The 20,289-nt window shown below is 38.2% G+C and overlaps 2 protein-coding genes across 4 annotated transcripts; one reads left to right on the forward strand and one right to left on the reverse strand.

Moving 5' to 3' along the window:
• Window positions 1-2,630: 2,630 nt before the first annotated feature.
• LOC122329837 (NXPE family member 3-like) lies at window positions 2,631-14,972 on the forward strand. 3 transcript variants are annotated; one of them, XM_043226445.1, is made up of 9 exons: window positions 2,631-2,836; window positions 11,310-11,414; window positions 11,620-11,684; window positions 12,229-12,600; window positions 12,675-13,090; window positions 13,162-13,232; window positions 13,338-13,541; window positions 14,160-14,500; window positions 14,744-14,972. In XM_043226445.1, the coding sequence occupies exons 2-9, from the start codon at window positions 11,384-11,386 to the stop codon at window positions 14,939-14,941; spliced, it is 1,698 nt and encodes a 565-aa protein (XP_043082380.1). In that variant the 5' UTR covers window positions 2,631-2,836; window positions 11,310-11,383; the 3' UTR covers window positions 14,942-14,972. The 3 variants fall into 3 exon arrangements, with proteins under 3 accessions (XP_043082380.1, XP_043082382.1, XP_043082381.1); XM_043226447.1 differs by having other exon boundaries at window positions 12,753-13,090; XM_043226446.1 differs by lacking the exon at window positions 11,620-11,684.
• Window positions 8,418-11,308, reverse strand: chst2b (carbohydrate (N-acetylglucosamine-6-O) sulfotransferase 2b). Its single transcript, XM_043226450.1, has one exon. The coding sequence runs from the start codon at window positions 10,324-10,326 to the stop codon at window positions 8,929-8,931; it is 1,398 nt and encodes a 465-aa protein (XP_043082385.1). The 5' UTR covers window positions 10,327-11,308; the 3' UTR covers window positions 8,418-8,928.
• Window positions 14,973-20,289: the final 5,317 nt, after the last annotated feature.

Below are 20,289 nucleotides of genomic sequence, written 5' to 3' on the forward strand. Positions count from 1 at the left end.
CAAGTAAGACATGTTCTTGGATCAAATTTGCTGTCCAAAAATATAGACTTAAGCCAATCCCTACCCCTAAACCTAATCCTACCCATAATCTATTCCTAAAACTGGTTTGAAATGATAGCTGATTAACAAGGGTGTAGAAGCACCTAACCTAAACCTAAAATAAATATTCCCTAAAAAGTCCAGAATGCTGTTCTAGGATCAACATTATGTCTCAAAGGCAGGGGTAAGTCCTGTCATAAGAACCAGACAGCAAGCCAATGCAAAATAGAAGTTCTGGATGTTCACCCTCAAGCAGGATGTGTCTCAAACCAAGTTCGAGGACTGGTTTGTCATGATAGATCTAAAAGATGCGTACTTCAACGTCTTCATTCTTCAATATCGGGGTTCTTCCATTCGGCCTTGTACTCTCACCCCACATATTTACGAAGTGTGTAGATGCCACACTTGCTCCTTTGCGACTCCAGGGCATTTACATATTCAATTACATAGACGACTGGCTAATGCTAGCACAGTCGGATGTGGTGGCAGCTCAGCATCAAGATGTTGTGCTTGCTCACATGTAAGAGCTGAGGTTAAGACTCAACGGCAATAAAAGTTGGCTTTCTCCAGCACAGAGAACCACTTATCTTTGTGTGGTTTGGGACCACAGTGCAGGCATGTAAGTCCCCTGCACGGATCAAGTCAATCCACACTGCAGTCATGGCTGGTCACTCACTGTCAAACTGTTTCAGAGAATGCTGGATCTGGTTGCAGCTGCATCCAACATGATACCTCTTGGCCTGCTCTACATGAGACTCCTACAGCGGTGGCTAAGGTCCAAGGGCTTTCTCCAAACTCTTCTGAAACTGCTTGTTCAGAAAGCTCTTGGCTTTCTCTTTGCCTTTACGAGGAAACGGTACACCCTGAAGTGGAAGCTTTTCACTTCATGGAGCACAGAGCTGCTGCTTGACCCAGTTAACTATTCAGTAGGTACAGTTTTGGAGTTCCTGCCAGTCAGTGAGCAAAGACCCCCTAGTTACACATTTGGGAACTGGCTGCTGGCATCTCGTTCCCCATAAGCACTTTGATGTAACTGGAGTTCCTGAAGAGGAACAACTCCAGGTTAAGTATATAACCATGGTTCCTTGAGAGAAGAAGGTTGCGCTCCACATGCTTTTAAATTGGACAAATTGCACACGTATTCAGATAAGAGCCTTAATGCAGTGTCTTGTTCTTACATATGAAATCCAGTGACGTTCTGGATCAGAGTGAATCAGATGGATGAGTGTGGTCTTGAAAATCTTTGATTGTGGATGGAATGCTGTCTGCTTTTACTTTCATGAGACAACAAGGGCTTTAGCAGCATGAGAGTTGGAAACACAGAAGTCACAGTAGTATTCAGTGGAGCAAGAATTACTAGGAGGACTTAAATAATACTCCAACAGGGCAACTTGCTGGCACAGGTTGTAAAGCAGGATCATTAATTGAAGGTATCATGTGTTGGGCTACCTGTTCTATCTTTATGGATAGAAGTTGGGTTATGTGCTCATAAATGTGTAAATAGTATAAACTAAATAAAATTACTGTGATATAGTTTGTTTATTTCTACCCTAATGAACTTGAGGACATTATAGAGGACTGTGTAGATATTTCATTGGAACGTGGTCTTTACTGTATCCATTTTTCCCTACTATTTTGTGTTTTATTTCATCATGTCTTTATTTATTTTAAATCGCAATTAAACTTTATCATTGCATTCAGATGATAACCATTGCTGAAGCACGGTCAAAATTTCCATAATTCAGTGTCAATAAAAATCTATGTGTTTGTTTTACAAATATTCTGGATAATATTCTATCAAAAAGAGTGCTTTATAACACTACTAAATTGTATGTAGTACTTTCAAAGAGAAGACGCCATGCATCTCTCCTTAAAAACCCTAAGTAGATGAACGATTTGTCAGTAGTGCGACAGTGGACAAAATAAGAAACAGGCCTTTTCACAGAGCTTAGCTCTCATAAAAAACCATTTGAGAGTCTGATGACTCATTTTCAAATGAACTGCTTCAGTTGCTTGATTTTGTTCATAAGAGTTCCATCAGTTTTACGCATGAGCTATGTTTAGTGAAATAACGATGAAGGTACATCTATCTATCATCAGTCACCCAGTTTGTCAAGAATTATTCTTTGTCTGTGAAGTGTACTAGTTGTATTATATTATATTAAATTATATTTATTTACTTATCATTTTTTAATGGGGTGAGTATCCATTTCAATATGTTTTTTTTATTAATATTGGTTGTTTTATTTTTATTTTCAGATTTTTGTATTCATAGTGGAATATGGAGTAATTTTTGTTACATACAGCATTCTGGTTTATAATGTATTTAGTCGTAGACATTATTATGCAGTTTGAGCTCTCGTTCTGAAAGCACCCATTGAAGTGGTGAGCAAGTTACTGTTAAATATGATTTGCCTCAGAGATTTCAGATTTCAGTACCCTGTAACTTTGTAAATATTTGTGTAACTGTGAAATGTAAAACAGCATCTACCTTTGGACTTTTCAAATTAATTCTATTGGACGGCAATGAAACAGGGGGTAAGGGGTTTGAATAGATGATCTCTGTTAAACAAACTCCAGTGTTTGTTCATGGAGGGTACATAAACTCACGCTTAAACGGATGCTGATCATAGTGCACTATATCTTCCTTTCTTCGCTTAATCGTGCCTTCTTTGAGAACTGTGGCACACTGAAGGATAAGGGCTTTTTAGATGAACTGTTTTAATGTAAAGCAAAATTTCTCCAAATCTGATCTGAAAAAGAAACAAACTTTCATCAAATCTTTCCCAGTCCAAGAGTAAGTACATTTTCATGTTTGTGTGAAGTATTCATTTTATTCAAATAATTGTCTACTGTGCCTTATACTGTATATCTCAAAAGATATATGATTGCATTATTTTTATTACTGAATTTTTAACTAGATTAAAAATATCACTTTGTTCTTGTGTGTGTTAACTTTTTGTGTTACTTTCTGTGTTCTTTCTTTCTTTCTTTCATGATTTTCCATAATTATTCATTTCTATCCTTGAATTTTTGGAGGCTCTGGTTTTCTTTTAATTTGCTTTAACTTCATGTTCACATTATATCTTTATACTTATTTATAATATGTTGTTGTTTCTGACTAATTTTGTGTACACAATAATGCATGTAAGTGCTTTCAATGGTGACTGTGATTGTTGAAGATCTGATAACTTTACTAATCCTTATCATCCACACCTTCCTTTCATCTCAATATTGTTTTTGGCTGCTCAGTGTCCATCCCTTATTTTGAGACTGTTGTGACTGTGTAGCAAGGCTAGAGGTTTTAAAGCACTCTGAACATTATTCTAATGTAAATAGTGTAACTAACAACCTTACCTTCGTCTCACCTGGGAGAAGAATCAACCCTTACATGAGGCTCTTTTTAAGGGAACCCCCGCCCCTAGATTTTGTGTCTCATTTACAACATCGGGTTATTTCCATTGACGTAAAGGGCTTCTTTTGAGTACATGTGTCATTGGATATGGTCCATTTGACCTCTGTAGTCAAGTTGAAACTCATTTACATTTGGGTGCAGAAGATTGTTGTGTTTGTACAGTGCAAAAATCCCCCATTTAAAAAAAAAAATCATAAAAAATTGGAATTGCATTCTCAGCTTTAGCTATCCCAGATGCATCTATGAAGTGTTTTGGGGAAATAAATATTTATGTTTGATTTCTTAGAGGCTGAGCATTGTATTAATTTGCCGGTTTTTCGTTCTGTGAATACGTAACTGTTTGGAAACCTCTGAAGCCGTGTCTTATCCTGTGAATGCTGTAGCCAGTGCTGTGCAGGAACTAATTGCATGCAATCTGGATTATGTAATCAGATCATAAAGTACTTGTAATTAGATTATACGGATGTTTGAAAAACGTATAATCAGACTACAATTTTGATAGATTATTCACATAATATCAATTAATTATTCATCATTTATTGATAAATTGATTAAATGAACACAAACGGCAGCATTTCACCACTGATAAAAAAAAAAAAAGTCAACTTCAAGAAGTGTTTTCCCAGCATTTGACATTGCATCAGATACTGATGAACACAGATGTAATTGAATATAATAATATAATTTTGTGGGTTAATTAAACATATTATTGTGTCTATAGAAGTCTTTCGAAGACATTAAAGTTCATGTTAAATTCTTATTAGTGCTGTCAAATGATTAATGAATTAATCGCATCCAAAATAAAAGTTCTTGTTTACATAATATGTGTGTACTGTGTATATTTATCATGCCTATATAAATACACACACATACATCTATACAGTATATTTAAGAAAAATGTGTTATGTTTATATATATACACACAGTACACATTCATATATTATAAACAAGAACTATTATTTAGGAAGAGATTAATTACAATTAATTGTTTGACAGCACTATTACTTATTTACATGTGTGTGTGTGTGTGTGTGTATATATATATATATATATATATATATATATATATATATATATATATATATATATATATATATTGTTGTTTAAATATATTTAAATTGTGATGGAAAACAGGATGTAAAATTGCATTTTAATTAAAAGTTTAAGAAAGTAGATGTCACAGATCGACCAGGCTCAGAACTCACCCAATCACAGTGCACTCCTTCAGCCAACTACTAACCAGCCAATGTTGCCAGATTGGAAATGTCCAAGTATCATACTAGAAGCTCAAAATATTTATTATGTTTATTAACCGCTGGAGCGCTAAAGGTTACATAGCTCTGCTTTAAAAGCATGGCACGGCAAACATTGGATCCACAGCCAGATGAATTAAAGAAGCCCTGTGGTTAAAACCAACCAACATTTGAAGTTTCACAAAATACTGAAATTATCGTACATTATGGGATTTTTTTTTATTATTGAGCAGACATCGTACAGAGGTCCAGATCCCCAGTAAAATATTCCCTTCAGCATGTCTTCCCTTCCTTGTGTTGCCTGTGTTTTTTCTGGAAACTGTTCCCGCATTCTTATCATCTATTAGTATCCAACATAGAACTGTTACTTACCTGTCATTCCCTGCCATTGCTCATACCTGTCACTAAAAAGCCTGCTTCTTCAGCCTGTGTCCACATTCTGCAACAGAAGACCAGAACATGTCAACACTATGAGCTCCCTTAGGCCCATTCCAGGAGATCATGGATACCCTCAAGCGAGTCCTCACCATAGCTTCCTCCACTCCATCCACCGTCACTTCCGCAACCACTTCACTTGATATCATTGCAATGGATTTCTTTTTTCACTTGCCCTGGAAATGCATCTGTGTTGCTTTACCACAGAGCGAGCCAAGATTTCTTTCATCATTTCATAACATCTGTTCTCGAAAAGCTGAAAAACGCTCCTTCCATCTGTTCTTAGTGCAGTTTCTTGGTTAAAACAGCAGCGAACACTGCATCCAGATGGATGGGGGGAAAGTTGAAGCCATTAAAAATGGCCCGCAAACACTAACATAAAATAATTGCAATGCTTTCTAGGGTTCACAAACTTCTACTGACGCTTCATTCAGAACTATAGCTCCATTAACAGTCCATTGACTAATCTAAATAGAAACAAGCCAAAGTCTCTCTCCTGGATTCCAGATGGCATGGAGGCATTCCAGAAGCTCAACATAGCCTTCACCCCGCGCACCAGCAAACGCTTCATCATAGAATTGGATGGAGAAATTATGATATCAGCAACAAAGAACTCTTAGTCATCAAGCTTGCACTCAAAGAATGGAGGCATTGGTTGGAGGATGCCCAAGAACTATTAACTGTCCGACCATTTCAGTTTCTTAATTTGTGGGATGCACACAAAGTTTCCAGTATGTTCCACATTCTCAACGCATCACACTAATCCACTTTGCACATTCATCTCTGGACAGTTAGTTTTTTTTTTTTTTTGCACATTCCAAGTAATATCAGTCCAACTGCAGTTGGATTAATTACGGTTCGTTAAAATGTTTACATTTTAAAAATTAGTTTTAGAACAAAAGCAGCAATTTCCAACAGTCGTTTTTTGTTGTTTTTGGCAAAAGCAGATCTCGCCACATTTTATGTTTTAGTAAAAACACTTGTCTAATCTTTGTAATTTCATCAGATGACAATGTGAATAACGTTGCTGTTGTTGTGATCATAGACTGTATGGATGTGATTACACACAATACACAGACAACAAGCTGGTTTTGCAAAGTTCCGTGAAAATTTTCCGCTTTTATTTACCTTTTACGCCCTGAAGAAGAGATCTCAGGTTCATAAAGTTGGGCAAAATCATCTAACCTCGATCGTTTTTAGTGAGCTTTAATGAAACTCCTCTTGGCTATAAAGTAGCCTTGTCATCTGACCTCAATACAGTGCGCTGATTCGCTAAAATGGATTCATCGGATTCTGTTCGAAAACAACAAGGGCGCTTGTTGGCAAGAGCACGTTTTACTGCAGAAGCCATGTTATGAAAGTGGAAAGTACAGTCTTTTTTGACAAATATGTGGAGAATAATGCACCACAATCAGCTCATTTTCTTTTAAGTGCTGTTTTAAGTGTTTTTTTTTTTTTTTGCAAATGAATCCTTCATAGTCTATATACACTCAGAATTACATTACATGACATTAATAGTACATAAAATTGTATTGTTTCTGTCTGATGTTATAAAGCTATTTCAATACAATGTTTGTGGGCCAAAATCCATATCTAATTGCAGTCTTAATTGATTTGACAGTATAACAGAGAAGAGAAATGTGTCCAACCAACCAACCAAAAAATTCTCCAGATCCCCAGTAAAATATCCTCATTGAATTCCCCTCAGCATGTCTTCCTTTCCTTGTATATATAAATTAAAAATCAAGGAACATTTGACATGCAATTGAATATCTATTTTCCAGTCATTATACAGCGAGTCCAATTCTACATTCTATGCATTATGCAAACTACATGATTCAGTCACCACATAGTCAATTCCCACACGTGATGGTGTCACCAAAAGTATCGCTAACTCATATACAGTACCTGCTACCTAAACAAAAGTGAATGCATACAGAATCTCAGTCTTTGTCTCTCTTTCTTATAAGGTTGAGTCTTCACCACCTGCTCCCATAGCTTCAGTTCATACACAAATAATAGCTGCACTTCTTTGAGCTGTTGTCATGGCAACTGCACAAGACATCGTCAGAGGCGAGCAGAGAGATGCTATGGTACCCGGTCATTATGATGTACATGGGGAATGAACTGAGTGCAAGCATGTTCCTGAGTGCAACACGTCTTAATACGATGCAGCGTGTGTTTGTAGCCAAGTTTGAACACAATAGGCCAATTACACAGGGTTCTAAACCACACTGATGCATTTTAAAAAAACATGAAAGCTTTCAGTCCCAAATGTCCCTGAAAATACTGCCTATGGTAAAAGAAAGCCAGTAGTCCTTGTTTCTGCTTAGTATCCAGAGAGCTATCATAACCACTTGATACTAACAAATCACTGGTTTGGTCTTATTTGCTTTCCTTCTAGCATGCACTGAAAATAAATCGGCATAAAATATGACACTTAACATAATTTCTCAGTTAAAGTGGAAAACCAATTCTCTCATTCCGTTTAATTGGGGTTTTTACCATCTAAAGCAATTTTGCAGATTGACACCACAATGCTCGATGCTTTCTCCACTACAGTTCATAGGCCAATCCCTTATACAGCAGTTACATTATCATCACATTTACTCAATATTAAAATAGTGTTGTGGTATACCAATTAATGATGAACCAGTTTAACCCTTTTGGAATTCATGTTTGATAGTTTTGGTGTTCTCTCACCCCCATTATCATCTCTGAATAGCAAAAGCAGATCAATTATATTTTTGGCCAATACAATAGTTGTATAAGGGTTGTAAGCAGAGGTCCCATAAAATCCACTTCAACACATTTAATAAAATAAACACTTTGTAGCAAGACTGAAACGCGTGGATTTTTTTTACTTAAAGGAATAGTTCACCCAAAAATGAAAATTCTGTCATCATTTACTCACCCTTGAGTAGTTCCAAATCTGTTTGAATTTCCTTGTTCTGACAAACATAAACGTATGTATTTTGAACAAAGTGTGCAACCAGGCTGTTTTGGGTCACCGTTGGCTTTCATGGTATTTTTGTCCTACTCTGGAGGACAATGGAGACCCGAAACAGCTTGGTTATAAACTTTCTTCAAAATATCTTCCTTTGTGTTCAAACAGATTTGGAAGTTCTCGAGGGTGAGTAAATGATGACGGAATTCTTATTTTTGGTTAACAATTCCTTAATATAATATTCCTGTATTTGTGATAGGAGCACATGCTTTTTTTGACTTTATGCTTCAGCGTGAACTAAGCAGTACAATTAAAGCATTTACAAATATTTCAACGCATTACTTTAGGTTTTTATTTACATAACACACAGCATGGCATTCATAAAGCGTGTGGAGAGATTGTGAACTTTAATGATTGTCTTTAAATTGATTCTAAAGAAAGAGCATTACCTGCGCTCCGCATAACAGTTTTGATCAGAATCGGTTGCTCGTTTTCCATTTTCATAATTTTACATACAGAAAATAAACTGAAACTCAAAAACAGACATTCCAAACAAACTTTAAGCATCCATTTTTTGGGTTGAAAATAGCAATGCAACATTTGGTTTGTACAATATGAATTTTCCAGTTGTGGTTCGCAGATGCTGCCGTATCAAACATTTACAGATCCATTTAGAAAAGTCACGGTGCTATTGAACAACCACAAAGGGCTATGGCATTCCATAAAGAAACTGTGAAATCCTTCAAAAGCATTTTGATTTAAACAAACAAATCCAGTTACTGAGCTGGTGCTCTGTATCACGTGGACATTTAAAAGCTATCTCTGGGGAGGTAAGCATGTCACAGTTTGGAAGCAGTCAATAAAGATTTACTCAAGTCTTTTGCTTCTCCGGCTGTTCTCACACGCTCATAACCCAGGATGGCCATCGCATGATGGCAGTACTCCTCTACTTGTTTTATCTGTTGAATACTCAACACTGTTCTCCACGCACTGGCTGCCTGTGTGGCGTTCCTGGCAGACACAATAAATGGCTTTGAGGAAGAGCTTGTGCCATTTGTCATGTTAAGAGCAAAAGACTCGATGTCAAGGTTGGCACTGAGGTTAGCGAACTGATAGACATTCCGTAGGGTCTTGACAGGGTTTTCCACCAGATCCTCATAGCGCACTGCCAGGTATTTCCCTTTCAGCCAGCCGGGCGGATTTAAGGCAGTCCTCAGGCTCCTGTACGTCCGATCGCATATCACCTCCATAGCTCCAACCGAATGGTAATCTGCACCATCCTTTTTGCTGAGCTTGTGGCCGGGATCCACAAAGGGTATTCGACGCAGTTTGGGATCCCTGCTTCGGACCACCTGTAAGTTCTCACGAATCAACCCGTGCCTCGATTTGATCCTGGAGTTGGCCACGGCTCTGGGATCTCGCACAAGGTGAATCACCTTGAGATCCAGAGACGGATCCTCCATAAGGGGCGCCAAAACATTAACATCCAGAACCCGGACGCCTTTTATGACTATGGTGTTGTACTTAAGGCATTCTTCCTCTAAGAGCCTAAGGCTTTGTGGAGGACATTTTTTGCACACTTTGTCATCCACCATCCCAACCACGTCTTTCCTGTAAGCGGAGCAAAGAGGATACGAGCAGATGACTTTATTCAGCGTGGCCCCAAAAAGTCCAAGGGAGGTGAAGTTTTTGCCCCCGGGGCTGTTGTACAGCTGAAAAACGGAAAGATCGCAGCGGTACAGCGAGCTTAGCATGTCCCTTGCTGCTCCCTGTAAGGACACGGCATCGCCCGGGTACAGCTTTTGCCAGATGTGCCACATCGGTTCATACAGAAAAAAAACCTCTGGGTGTTGATTAAACAGCTCTCCGAAAAAGGACGAGCCAGACCTCCATGTGGTCAAAACATAGACGAGCTGTCTCTTCTTAGCAAGAGATGGTCTGTAAAGGAATCGAATGTCTGGCCTGCCCTGATACGGAGTGCTTCTCATTTGGAGATTACACTGTTGAGGTTCTTTAGTCCACCTGTAGTTAGCCAAGTTCAGCATGGTAAGAACTAACAGCAGAAAATAGGCTACGAACAGTACGATTCTTTTTCTCCGCAGCACTTTCATTACGATTCCAGGCTGGGTGATTATTTTTGTGGGATGATTCCGGTACGTTTTGAGATTTCTGTCATAAACACCATTCTTTTCCCCCAGCGCAGGCAACTGAAGTTGTAGGAACTGGCTGCTTCTCATCTGTTGAAGGATGGAGTGGCTTTCAACCACTCAGTCACACTGGACGAGCAACTGCACAAACGCTATTGACAGAGCTGATGCTTTCATGCAAAGCAAACTTTGTTCTAAACGAAAACCCAAATATCGAAAACGCTCGATATCCATCACATCCACGGTCCAATCGCGCGAACAGCCGGACGTAGCCTCACTGCAGTGCGCAGAATCTCCCCTCCGTCCTCAGAAAAAAAAATAAATATATCACGAACGTTTACAGTATCGTATCCGTCCGTACATCCGTACACAGCGACCGTTAGATAAATCCTTGCCTGTGATGTGGCTCCCGCGAAGACGGCGAACCGCTACAGTAGCGGAATGGACATCGTTAATGCATAATAACCGCGTGAGCGTCGTGAATGCGGTCCGGGCGGATTCGTTACTTTGCAAACATCCGCCGGCGTCTTGTTTTCCAGTCGCGTGTCGTGATGCGCCCTTGCTTCTGCCGATGTGGCGTCTGTCTCCGGCTCCAACTGTACTGAACCGATTCTGTCTCGGTGTGGGGGTAATAAAGACCCTCCCCTTCTCCACAGCCAGTGGAAACGCAACGGCGCTTTCGCCACTTCAAACTCTCCCCCCTCCACCGCATCATTTGCAGCGAACAGCAAAACAGTCTGAACGCAGCAAGCGCGGACGAACACTAAAACAGTGTCACTTACAAACATGGCAATTATAAGTCACTGAAACCGACACATATTGAGTTAAAATACAGGACGGTTAGACACAATAATGGAGAGGTGACAAAAAAGTAGGCATGAAATAAGCCATAATAAAACAGCCACACTTTTGAATTCTTGTTCTGTCAAATATGAGGGCTGGAATTTTATGTTGCATAACCACAACTGTACAATGTTTTTTTTTTTGTTTATATAAATAATCAACAAATATATTAAATAATTTATGAAATAATGTAATGCAATTAAAATGTCATTCTGGATGTACACACACAGCAGCAGGACTGGCACCTGGGGGTGATACTTGTTGATGTATCCCAAAAAGAAGAAGCAGAGCGTCGGATGCGACCATGTTCATTCCACCCACACCTGACTCCTCAGGTAAATGGCACCTTGTGGGGGAGCTTATTCTGAACTATATTAGATCTTAAATCGTACCGCCAACCTGACTGACGTTTAATTCACTTACTTTTAGATGCAATACATTGTGTGTTTTAATATTGCCTAAAACTACAGTAATGGCCGATTCAAATAACTCCCATAAAGTCCCATCTGCAAATTTACGCTCATTATAGTGTCTTATTAGTTCACAGGAGAACACAGCTTTGCATTTGCTTTTTGTTGCTATGTCTTTGGACAACCATCTGTCTGGTAAGTTCACGTAATGGGCATACTGTTCAAAAGTGTACATATATATATAAATAATACAGTTCTAATACAGCTTACAGTGTTTTCAGATTCAATTACTGACCCCAAACTTTTAAACATTAGTGTATATCATTGTATAGCGTATATCACTGTTTATTTATCTAAGAATCCTAAATTTAAATAACAGCTGACTCCAAAAATATTAAACAGCAGCACATTTTGAATATTGATATAACACATATAGACCTCTCAAGCATCATAACTCTTGACTTTTAATAAAATGCCTGAGACACTGCATGTTGGTGTATATGAAAGATAGCAAATGACAATTGCAAACAGTTATATACATTATTGAAAGACACAAACAGACTGTGCAGCTCAAAAGGAAGAACCAATCTTATTATTAGGCCTGTCATTAGGAAGTTGGCTTGCATGGGAGCTTGTTTCTGCCACGGAAGAAAAAAATTAAAATGCGCAAATAAAATTGGGTATGTGATCATAAAATGATTTTTAAAAAATATAAACAGATCTACTGGTCATCTTTTAGACTTCATGGAAATTCCTGAAGAGCGGCCATCCGAGACAACAATTTCAGCCCCCCGTTCCCAGACGTGAAACAAAAAAACAGTCAAAAACAAATTCCTCCTCTGTGATTACTGCACTTGACATGGGAATCAGTGATGAGGAGTGGGAAAGACTACAGAAGGCTCTTAACTGGCCCGGTCCAGATCAACTAATCACTCAGCTGAATCTGACCACAAGTCCAGTCCACTCGACATTCTCTGTTGTGGAACCCAAAAACAGTTACAAAGTAGGAGAAAACATCTCCGTTATTATCACAGCCAGAGACCACAACAAGAGCCCGAAAACATACGGAGGAGATTTTTTCAAAGCAAAGCTTTTCAATTCAGAGCTAAAGGTGTGTTTAAGTACATTTAGGTAATGTCTAATAATTTTATTGCATAGGTTTAACCTTCCACTCTTCTTGTATAGGCGAGTGTGTACGGGGAGGTTGTGGATCATCGTAATGGGACTTACTCTGTTGTTCTTCTTCTTCCCTGGGAAGGTCAGGCAGAAGTTTCTGTGCGTCTTGAGCACTCCAGTGAAGTTGTGCAGATTCTTAAAAAATACAGGGATTCTTCGATCACACGCAGCCACTATAATGGCCACTTTGAAGGGCCAGGACCCAATAAAATCAGGATCAGGGAAGTAGTAGAATGTAATCTTAAGTGGGGTGGAGAAGGAAGTTGGAGGAAACGTAACTGCTGCTGTGAGTATAAGGATATTAAAACAGGAACACAATGGCAGTGTGAGAGACCAAATAAACTTTCCTGTGACAAACTGGTTCATCACTCCATGGGACGTTTAGAAAACCCATTAAATCCAGTTGAAAGACAGATTTTCACAACGTAAGTGGAAAATGATTGAAAACTAATACCACAAGAATTGTAGAACTCTAAAGATGATTATTTCTTCACAGGAAATTAGCAAATCTTGCTATTCCAGGTGACAAACAAGTCATAAATGTCCTTCCCGACACCGCAGGCAACGGTACGTTCAGGACAGATGTAATATAAAAATCAAATGCAGTTGCAAGGAAATTGGTAATTAGCATAATTATGACAGTCTTTTCAGGTAAATGTTTCTTTTCTTCAGGCACAACGGAGAGATGCAGATCTGGCTTGACAACACCAGTTCCTGAGGGATTCTATTTCAAAGACGTTTGGAAGTCTTTTGCATGCAACACTCGACAGTTCAATTCTACACAAATGGGAAATTGCCTTAAAAACAAGATCGTCTACTTGTTGGGAGACTCCACCACAAGGCAGTGGTTTGAATATTTAGAAAAATATGTGCCAGGCAAGTTATTTCAACATCTTCTCACTCCCAACTTATTGGTACATGGTCACAACCCCTTGGCATAATTTTTTGACGCTCATACCCATATGGCGTTCTTTTTTGATGTGCAGGGTTCATCATTGTTTTTAGCTGTTTGTCTTAAGGTTTGCACGTGTTTGTAAAAAATATAAATAATTTTACATAAATGTATAACTTTCATTGGAGCACCTAACACCAGCTAAACCCACTTTTGAATATAAAAAAAAACATAACAGGCAAATGTAAGTACAGTCACATGTAAAAACAGAATATAATCATGCAGTATTAAAGCATTACAAACAAGTCCAGTTGCACTCCGAGTCTTCTGAATATATTTTTGTTAATATAATTAAATGCGCTCAGATCTCACTCAAAAAGACACTTCCATCCCATAGCATATCAATGCATCTTAAGCAGTAGTTCACACAAAAATCAATACTTGTTGTATGATGTGCTTTCTTTTGTAAAACTTTTTTTTTTCATATATTTGGATCACTTTTACTCTGTAGACTCTTCCCCAGTGTCTGTTTTATGCCTCTGTAAAGCTGTTTGATAAATTAATAAAACAACGTGTCTAATGTGAGTTGTACTTATCTTTAGGCATAAAAAGAATGGACCTCCACACTCCTCGTACAGGTGGACCCCTGATGGCTGTGGAGCTGAAAAATAATATCATTATTCACTGGAGGCCACATGGTGTTCCTTTAAGGTTTACTAAAATGCTCATTACGGACCTGCATTATATCAGCAATGATATTGATGAAATAGCCGGTGGTCCTCATGCAGTTGTTGTATTCACAATTTTTGCCCATCTTGTTTTTCACCCAATAACATTTTATGTTCATAAAGTGGCCAAAATCCGTGAGTCTGTTGTAGCGCTGCTAAGTCGCGCGCCAGAGACCACCGTCATCATCAAGTCTGGAAACACTGCAGGTCTAAAGGTACACTGGGTCCCCTTCAAATCCTACTTTGTTTTCAATAGTTTTCTGTTTTCTTAATATATGACATATCTGTGGTGGAAACTTTTAGAGCATATGAGTTTATATTTCTATTTTACTAGACAGGCCAATAAAGTCAAAGTAGGTTTAATGTCAGGTACAGCATAGCATGTGACAGACAAATATAAAAGCTACATATATGTTAATGCATATAGTAATTTTTGTTACATATCTGTGTTGTTCCAGGACATTTTTCAAAGTGACTGGTATGCGATGCAGCTGAACACAGTAATGCAAAAGATGTTCAAGGATATTGATGGAGCAATCTACTTAGATGTCTGGCAGATGACTTCTTGTCACTATCTACTTGAAGATGTTCACCCAGGTGCCGTTATCATTGCTAATGAGGTTGACATGTTACTCTCATATGTCTGTCCTACCTGACGCAATTAAACACTTTGCTTTCTGCTAAAAAGTAGCACTTTTACCTGTATAATCTTAACATCTCATCTCATTGTATTTGTTTTATTTAAATTTGAAATTCTAGAAAGTGCACATACTCAAAATATGCAACACCACCTGGTACATTTTACTCAAAATAAACGTACAACCTCAGGGTTAGTTTACTTCTGAACATAGTTTTTGCACAGTATAGCCTATATTATATTGTTTGTGTGTGTGTGTGTGTGTGTGTGTGAGAGAGAGAGAGAGAAAGAAAGAGAGAGTTTTCGGAGTTTGTTGATCTGACTCCAAGTGACAGAAATCTCTGGTGGTCATCCTGAACTCCTGAACCATACTTCTCTTCATATGTTATTCTTTCTGACCAACAGAGGCAGAACTAATTAAAAGCAAACTTGTTTTCTTGTGCCAATAAAGCAGGAAACACCATCATTTTGCAAGAGAGAAGAACTCAAGTTAACTGGTGCTGAACTACAAGAAAACCTTTGAGAGATATCTTACCAGGTTTAGGTTGTGAAATATTACATTTTGGTTTTACTAGATCTATAAGCCATTCAAATGCTTTTCAGATTTCCCTGAAAAGTATAAACACTGCTGTAGATAATATTGTAGATAATATTGTAGGGTATAAGAGAGAATCAGACAACTTAAGATTCTATCAAGCACTGTAACGTGAGAAGCAGAGAGGCCCAAGACAACAGGATGTCATAAATTTGTCCAGGAGAGCCTGGTGCAACAAGGCATGTAGATCCAACAGACTCTATCACAGGACAGCTTGTAACACTAATACAAAGAACTCTTATTGATAACCTCAACTCAGTAAGGAGGTTGTCAATTTTGGGACAAGTAATCAAGATTAATGATTCACATCATTAAGTATCACATGGGAAAATGAACTAAAGATTTTGTTGGATGGATCTCCTTCCCTGCTCTTAGGACTCGGATGTTGAAAGACCTTTTAACCCGATCGTAACAGAATTTTCACAAAACTGGCATAAAAATCAACATAAAAGGACTTATGAGCACCTACTCACTGAAATATACATATATATCCCACACATTTAACTATTATGTGTTAATCAATCATTGTGTATGTATTTTGAATAACTAAGGAATGGTTAATAGTTTATTATCCATGTTTGGCTTGCATGAGTTTTAATCTCGCTTGAAACGTTTCTTCCCATCATTTCTTAGCCAAATGTATCATATTCTTATCATATTCTGTGGTCAATTTATTCTCTGCAAGAGCGGAAAAGTTTGAGCCATGTGAATGATAAGATAATGATAAGATGCATGATTTTTGGGGGGGGAGACCAACCCAATACTCCGAGCTAAAATGTTATCTGTTGGTTAAAACACGAAATGGGACCCAGTCCAAAAGCAATTACACACTCAAGACACGATTCAATTTACGTTCTTTAGCCAGACTGTTAAGCCTCTGTCTTAGCATGTTTTGCATTCTTTGAGGGCCGTTCCAGCGTGCTCCTGCCTGCAGGTCTGCTGCTACCTAGCCACAATGAGAAGAGAACCCATCTAGTCTTGTTACTTCTCTTGCTTTTCCTTAGTTTCTTTTCTTTGCGTGAAAGTAAGTTTGCCCACCATATATAAGTCTACAACTGTACAGCATCAAACTTCAACCAGACCGCTTCTCTGCATTTCCTGCCAACCCCCAATTATCAGCCGGCCAAGACTTCAAAGGCCACTGAACTTCCACCCAATCAGCAACCTCAGGAAACTCCTTTCCACAACAGCAAGGGAATCCCATAACACAAAGGCAACGGAAGTACAAACCTCCGGATTCAGGCTGAACTGGTGAATTTAATACAATTTTAACCTCATTGAAGAACTCAATGTGAGGGTTAATCTAGTCGTTGATGGTTGTTCAGGTCTATGCAATTGCAAATATTGCTCCAAACATTCTCAAACTTTCCTCACTTTCTCTCTTCATGAATCTGTGAATGCATGTGTTTATGTGTTAGTTAATGTGTCTTAGGTTTTTCCAATAAAGCCGTATTTATATTGAAAAGAGAAGTATCTTGTGTTTTCTGCTTACAAGTTAATATCTTAAACTGCAGATCTTGCTGCTGGGCTAATTAATAGTTTTCACTATATTTTGTAAAAGGTGTGAATACGTGGATTAGTAATCTGTCCCTTTGGCATAAAGGAGAAAAAATACTGGCCCTTGTTACTTTCAATGTTGCACGTCTCTAATGTAGAAGTTTCATCTGGTGTTGTTGACATATATAGTTAAATATCATCAACATATCAATTAGAAAGTAATCTCTTATTTTGTAATAATATTACGAAGAGGCAACTAGGACAGGAAGGGGCTATACTGAAAATAGCAATGGGCCTAGGAAAGATCCTTGTGCCATTCCATACTTTAAAAGTGATGTGTTCATAAACCTAGTTGTACTTTAATAGAGCTCTGCACATTTGGCTCATTTTTGCTCATTATATTCTAAGTTTTATTCATTAATGATATTTTCCCAGATGGCTTATAGTTGAAAACTGAAGGAGTTGTCTCTGTTGGCTTCCAAAGAAATCCAAGCCATCAACCACAAGCGATATGGTGGCAAAGAAGGTTGAACGAGTTCACAGTGATGCGGAGGTCTGTAACCGCACTCAAACAACAGATAGTGGACTTATACAATATCACAATCGGCACAACAGTCTGTGTCCGGTTGGATTGCCTGAAGGCTCCAAAAAGGATGACCCTGTGGGCTTTTTTGAAAAGATAGCTACCGATGCGGCTCCCATCTCTGGTGGGCAAAGAGGTGGAGCAAACACATTGTGTAAACATAATGCTCTCCTCAGATCACACTAAACCAGGGGTTTTCTTCATAAACTGTTGCTGTACCTGGACAGGGAGCTCATTCTGCAGGCCACCAGACTTCACGCCCCGGTGAATTTTTTTTACTCCGGTCACAACAAATAGAATAAGTGCATTCGAGCAAGTTAAGAAGAAAATGAGCTGGCATCCAGAATTTTTCTTCTTTATCGTGCAATCAATCAAGGTGAAAATAAAATGCTCTATTCCCCAGATTTTTTTCTCAGATCCCATTCATCCACCAACTTCAACCGGTCATTTGCTGTTTAATCTGAGAAGAAATGTTCTAAATGGTTAGTTGACTGAGTCTTTCACTGTTCACGTATTAATTCATAGTTACTAGAAGCTTTTATTGTGCATACAGTATCACTTAATGTTTATGGCTCTGCTTTCTGACAGTTTCTTTCTATGCATGTCATTTTAATGTTTTATTTATTTATTTATTTTTATACAGATATACTACCTAGTCGATATGTAATTATGGGGCCAGTTTTGATGCTTCAGTACTGTGCATGTTTTTTTTGCCACGGATCATATTAAGGGAGGTCGGCAGATAAAGGTTTGCTCTTGATTTGATCTGCCATAGTTCATGGGAATGTGTTTATTTTATTATGACGAAATGGTTGGGGGTTGATGGCCCTCACAATTGTACACTTTTCCTGGATTTATTGCGAAGAAGAAAAAACGATATAATGTTAGTTCAAGAATTGCATTTGAAAGATGATATACACAGGTATCATAACAAATATTATGTGGTATCTCATCATCTTCGGACACCAAACCCATGGGTGTCTTAATATTAGTGTTGAGGACTTTAAATATTACTATTTTAGAAAAAGGTTGTGATATAGATGGTAGAATAACATATATAAAAACAATGGTGTAGAACCACCAGTTTATGCCCCTCCAGATCCTCAACTTCCTTATCTTCTGACGTTTTGAAATTTTATTGGGTGCAAATACAAATTCTATAATGTTGCATATCCTAGATATATCTGGACCAAAATAATCACAGTCTCAAGCTTTTTGTTCTGACAAGCTTCGGCAATGTGATCCGAAAAGACTTTGTAAGGCAGTTAAAGGATTTGTAAGGAATAACTCAATTTCATATGCCTCTTTCCTTCAGAAAAACCGATACAAAAAGATCGTTGAAGTGAAGTAACAGCTCCAGAATCTGACTAGAGATAATCAGCATTGTTTCTCAGACTCTCAGCAAATACACTCAGCAAAATCATGGCGGTTAGGTCCGACCTCAGTTCAGAGATCTAGGGTACAGTATCTGATTCAAAGATCCAAGCAGAATTATTAATTTTAACAGAGTATACCAAGCCACCTTTTAGCCCTTAGATTACAGCGAAACGTTTGCTAATATTTTAGCAGCGAAATCCCTGGGTTTTATGTACCTAAAAGACATTAATGTCACCTTTGACTCTTTTGACATCTTTCTGTCAAATATAGATTCAACATACCTGGCTGAACTAATCTCTATCCATAAACTGAATTGAGCAATCCAGTCTATAAACAAAGAGAAATCCCCAGGCGTAGATGGTATTCCGATCAATTTGTATACTACTTTTTACATGATGCTAAATTATATGCTAAAGTACTGTCTCGTCGTCTAGAGAAATTTATGAATAGTCTATATGGCATCATGACCAAAAAGGATTTATTCAATCTAGCTCAGCTTCAGATAATTCACACAGGTTATTTCAATTACTAATTCAACTAATATGTCGTCCTCCCCTTGCACAGTACTACATCTAGATGTGATAAAAGCTTTCGACCAGTGAATATGGAGCTATTTATGGGCGTCACGTACTGGTTAAAGAGGCAGACACTGGAACAATTCAAACGGAGTGAGTCTTTAATGAAGAAACTTAGGAGCAAGCTAATAGCCGTCGACTCAAACATAAGAAAGAGGTAAATCCAACTCAGAATATAACACTTGAGAAAGCCGACACAACAGTTCTTTCTTTTCAGGGATAGAGAGTTCAAGGGTTGTCCTCGGCGGGCAGCAGGCAGGACTCTGGTGATTGGGATCGTGACCAGGTTGCGGGTTCAGTGGATGACGGAAGTGAGGGCGTCAAAATGGGCAGACAGATATTTTTTGGACGTGACCTAAAGATAATGATGAGTTAGGGTTCTTCTGCTACAGGGTACAACTCAGTAATTTACTGGCTACGGGATCTAATAGACATGTTATTGGTTTAGATGCAGTCTTTCAATTATTTAGCTCTTCCTGTCCTAGTCGTAAAGTACTGCAGTTTTCACTAGAGGCTGTAGAATTTCCATTTGTTTTATTTCTGATGTCATCTATTTTATCAGTGAAGAAATTCCTAAAGTCATTACTAAACTGTAAGGGAATATTTACATTGGGTGACATCTAGTGATTTGTTAATCTAGCTGCTGTGCTAAGTAAAAACCTTGGATGGTTTTAATTGTTTTCTATGAGTTTGCCGATATGCTCAGTCCAGGCAGCTTTTAGAACCTGTCTACAGCTGGA

The sequence above is a fragment of the Puntigrus tetrazona genome, chromosome 24, assembly GCF_018831695.1.
Source record: "Puntigrus tetrazona isolate hp1 chromosome 24, ASM1883169v1, whole genome shotgun sequence".
Taxonomy (NCBI): Eukaryota; Metazoa; Chordata; class Actinopteri; order Cypriniformes; family Cyprinidae; genus Puntigrus; species Puntigrus tetrazona.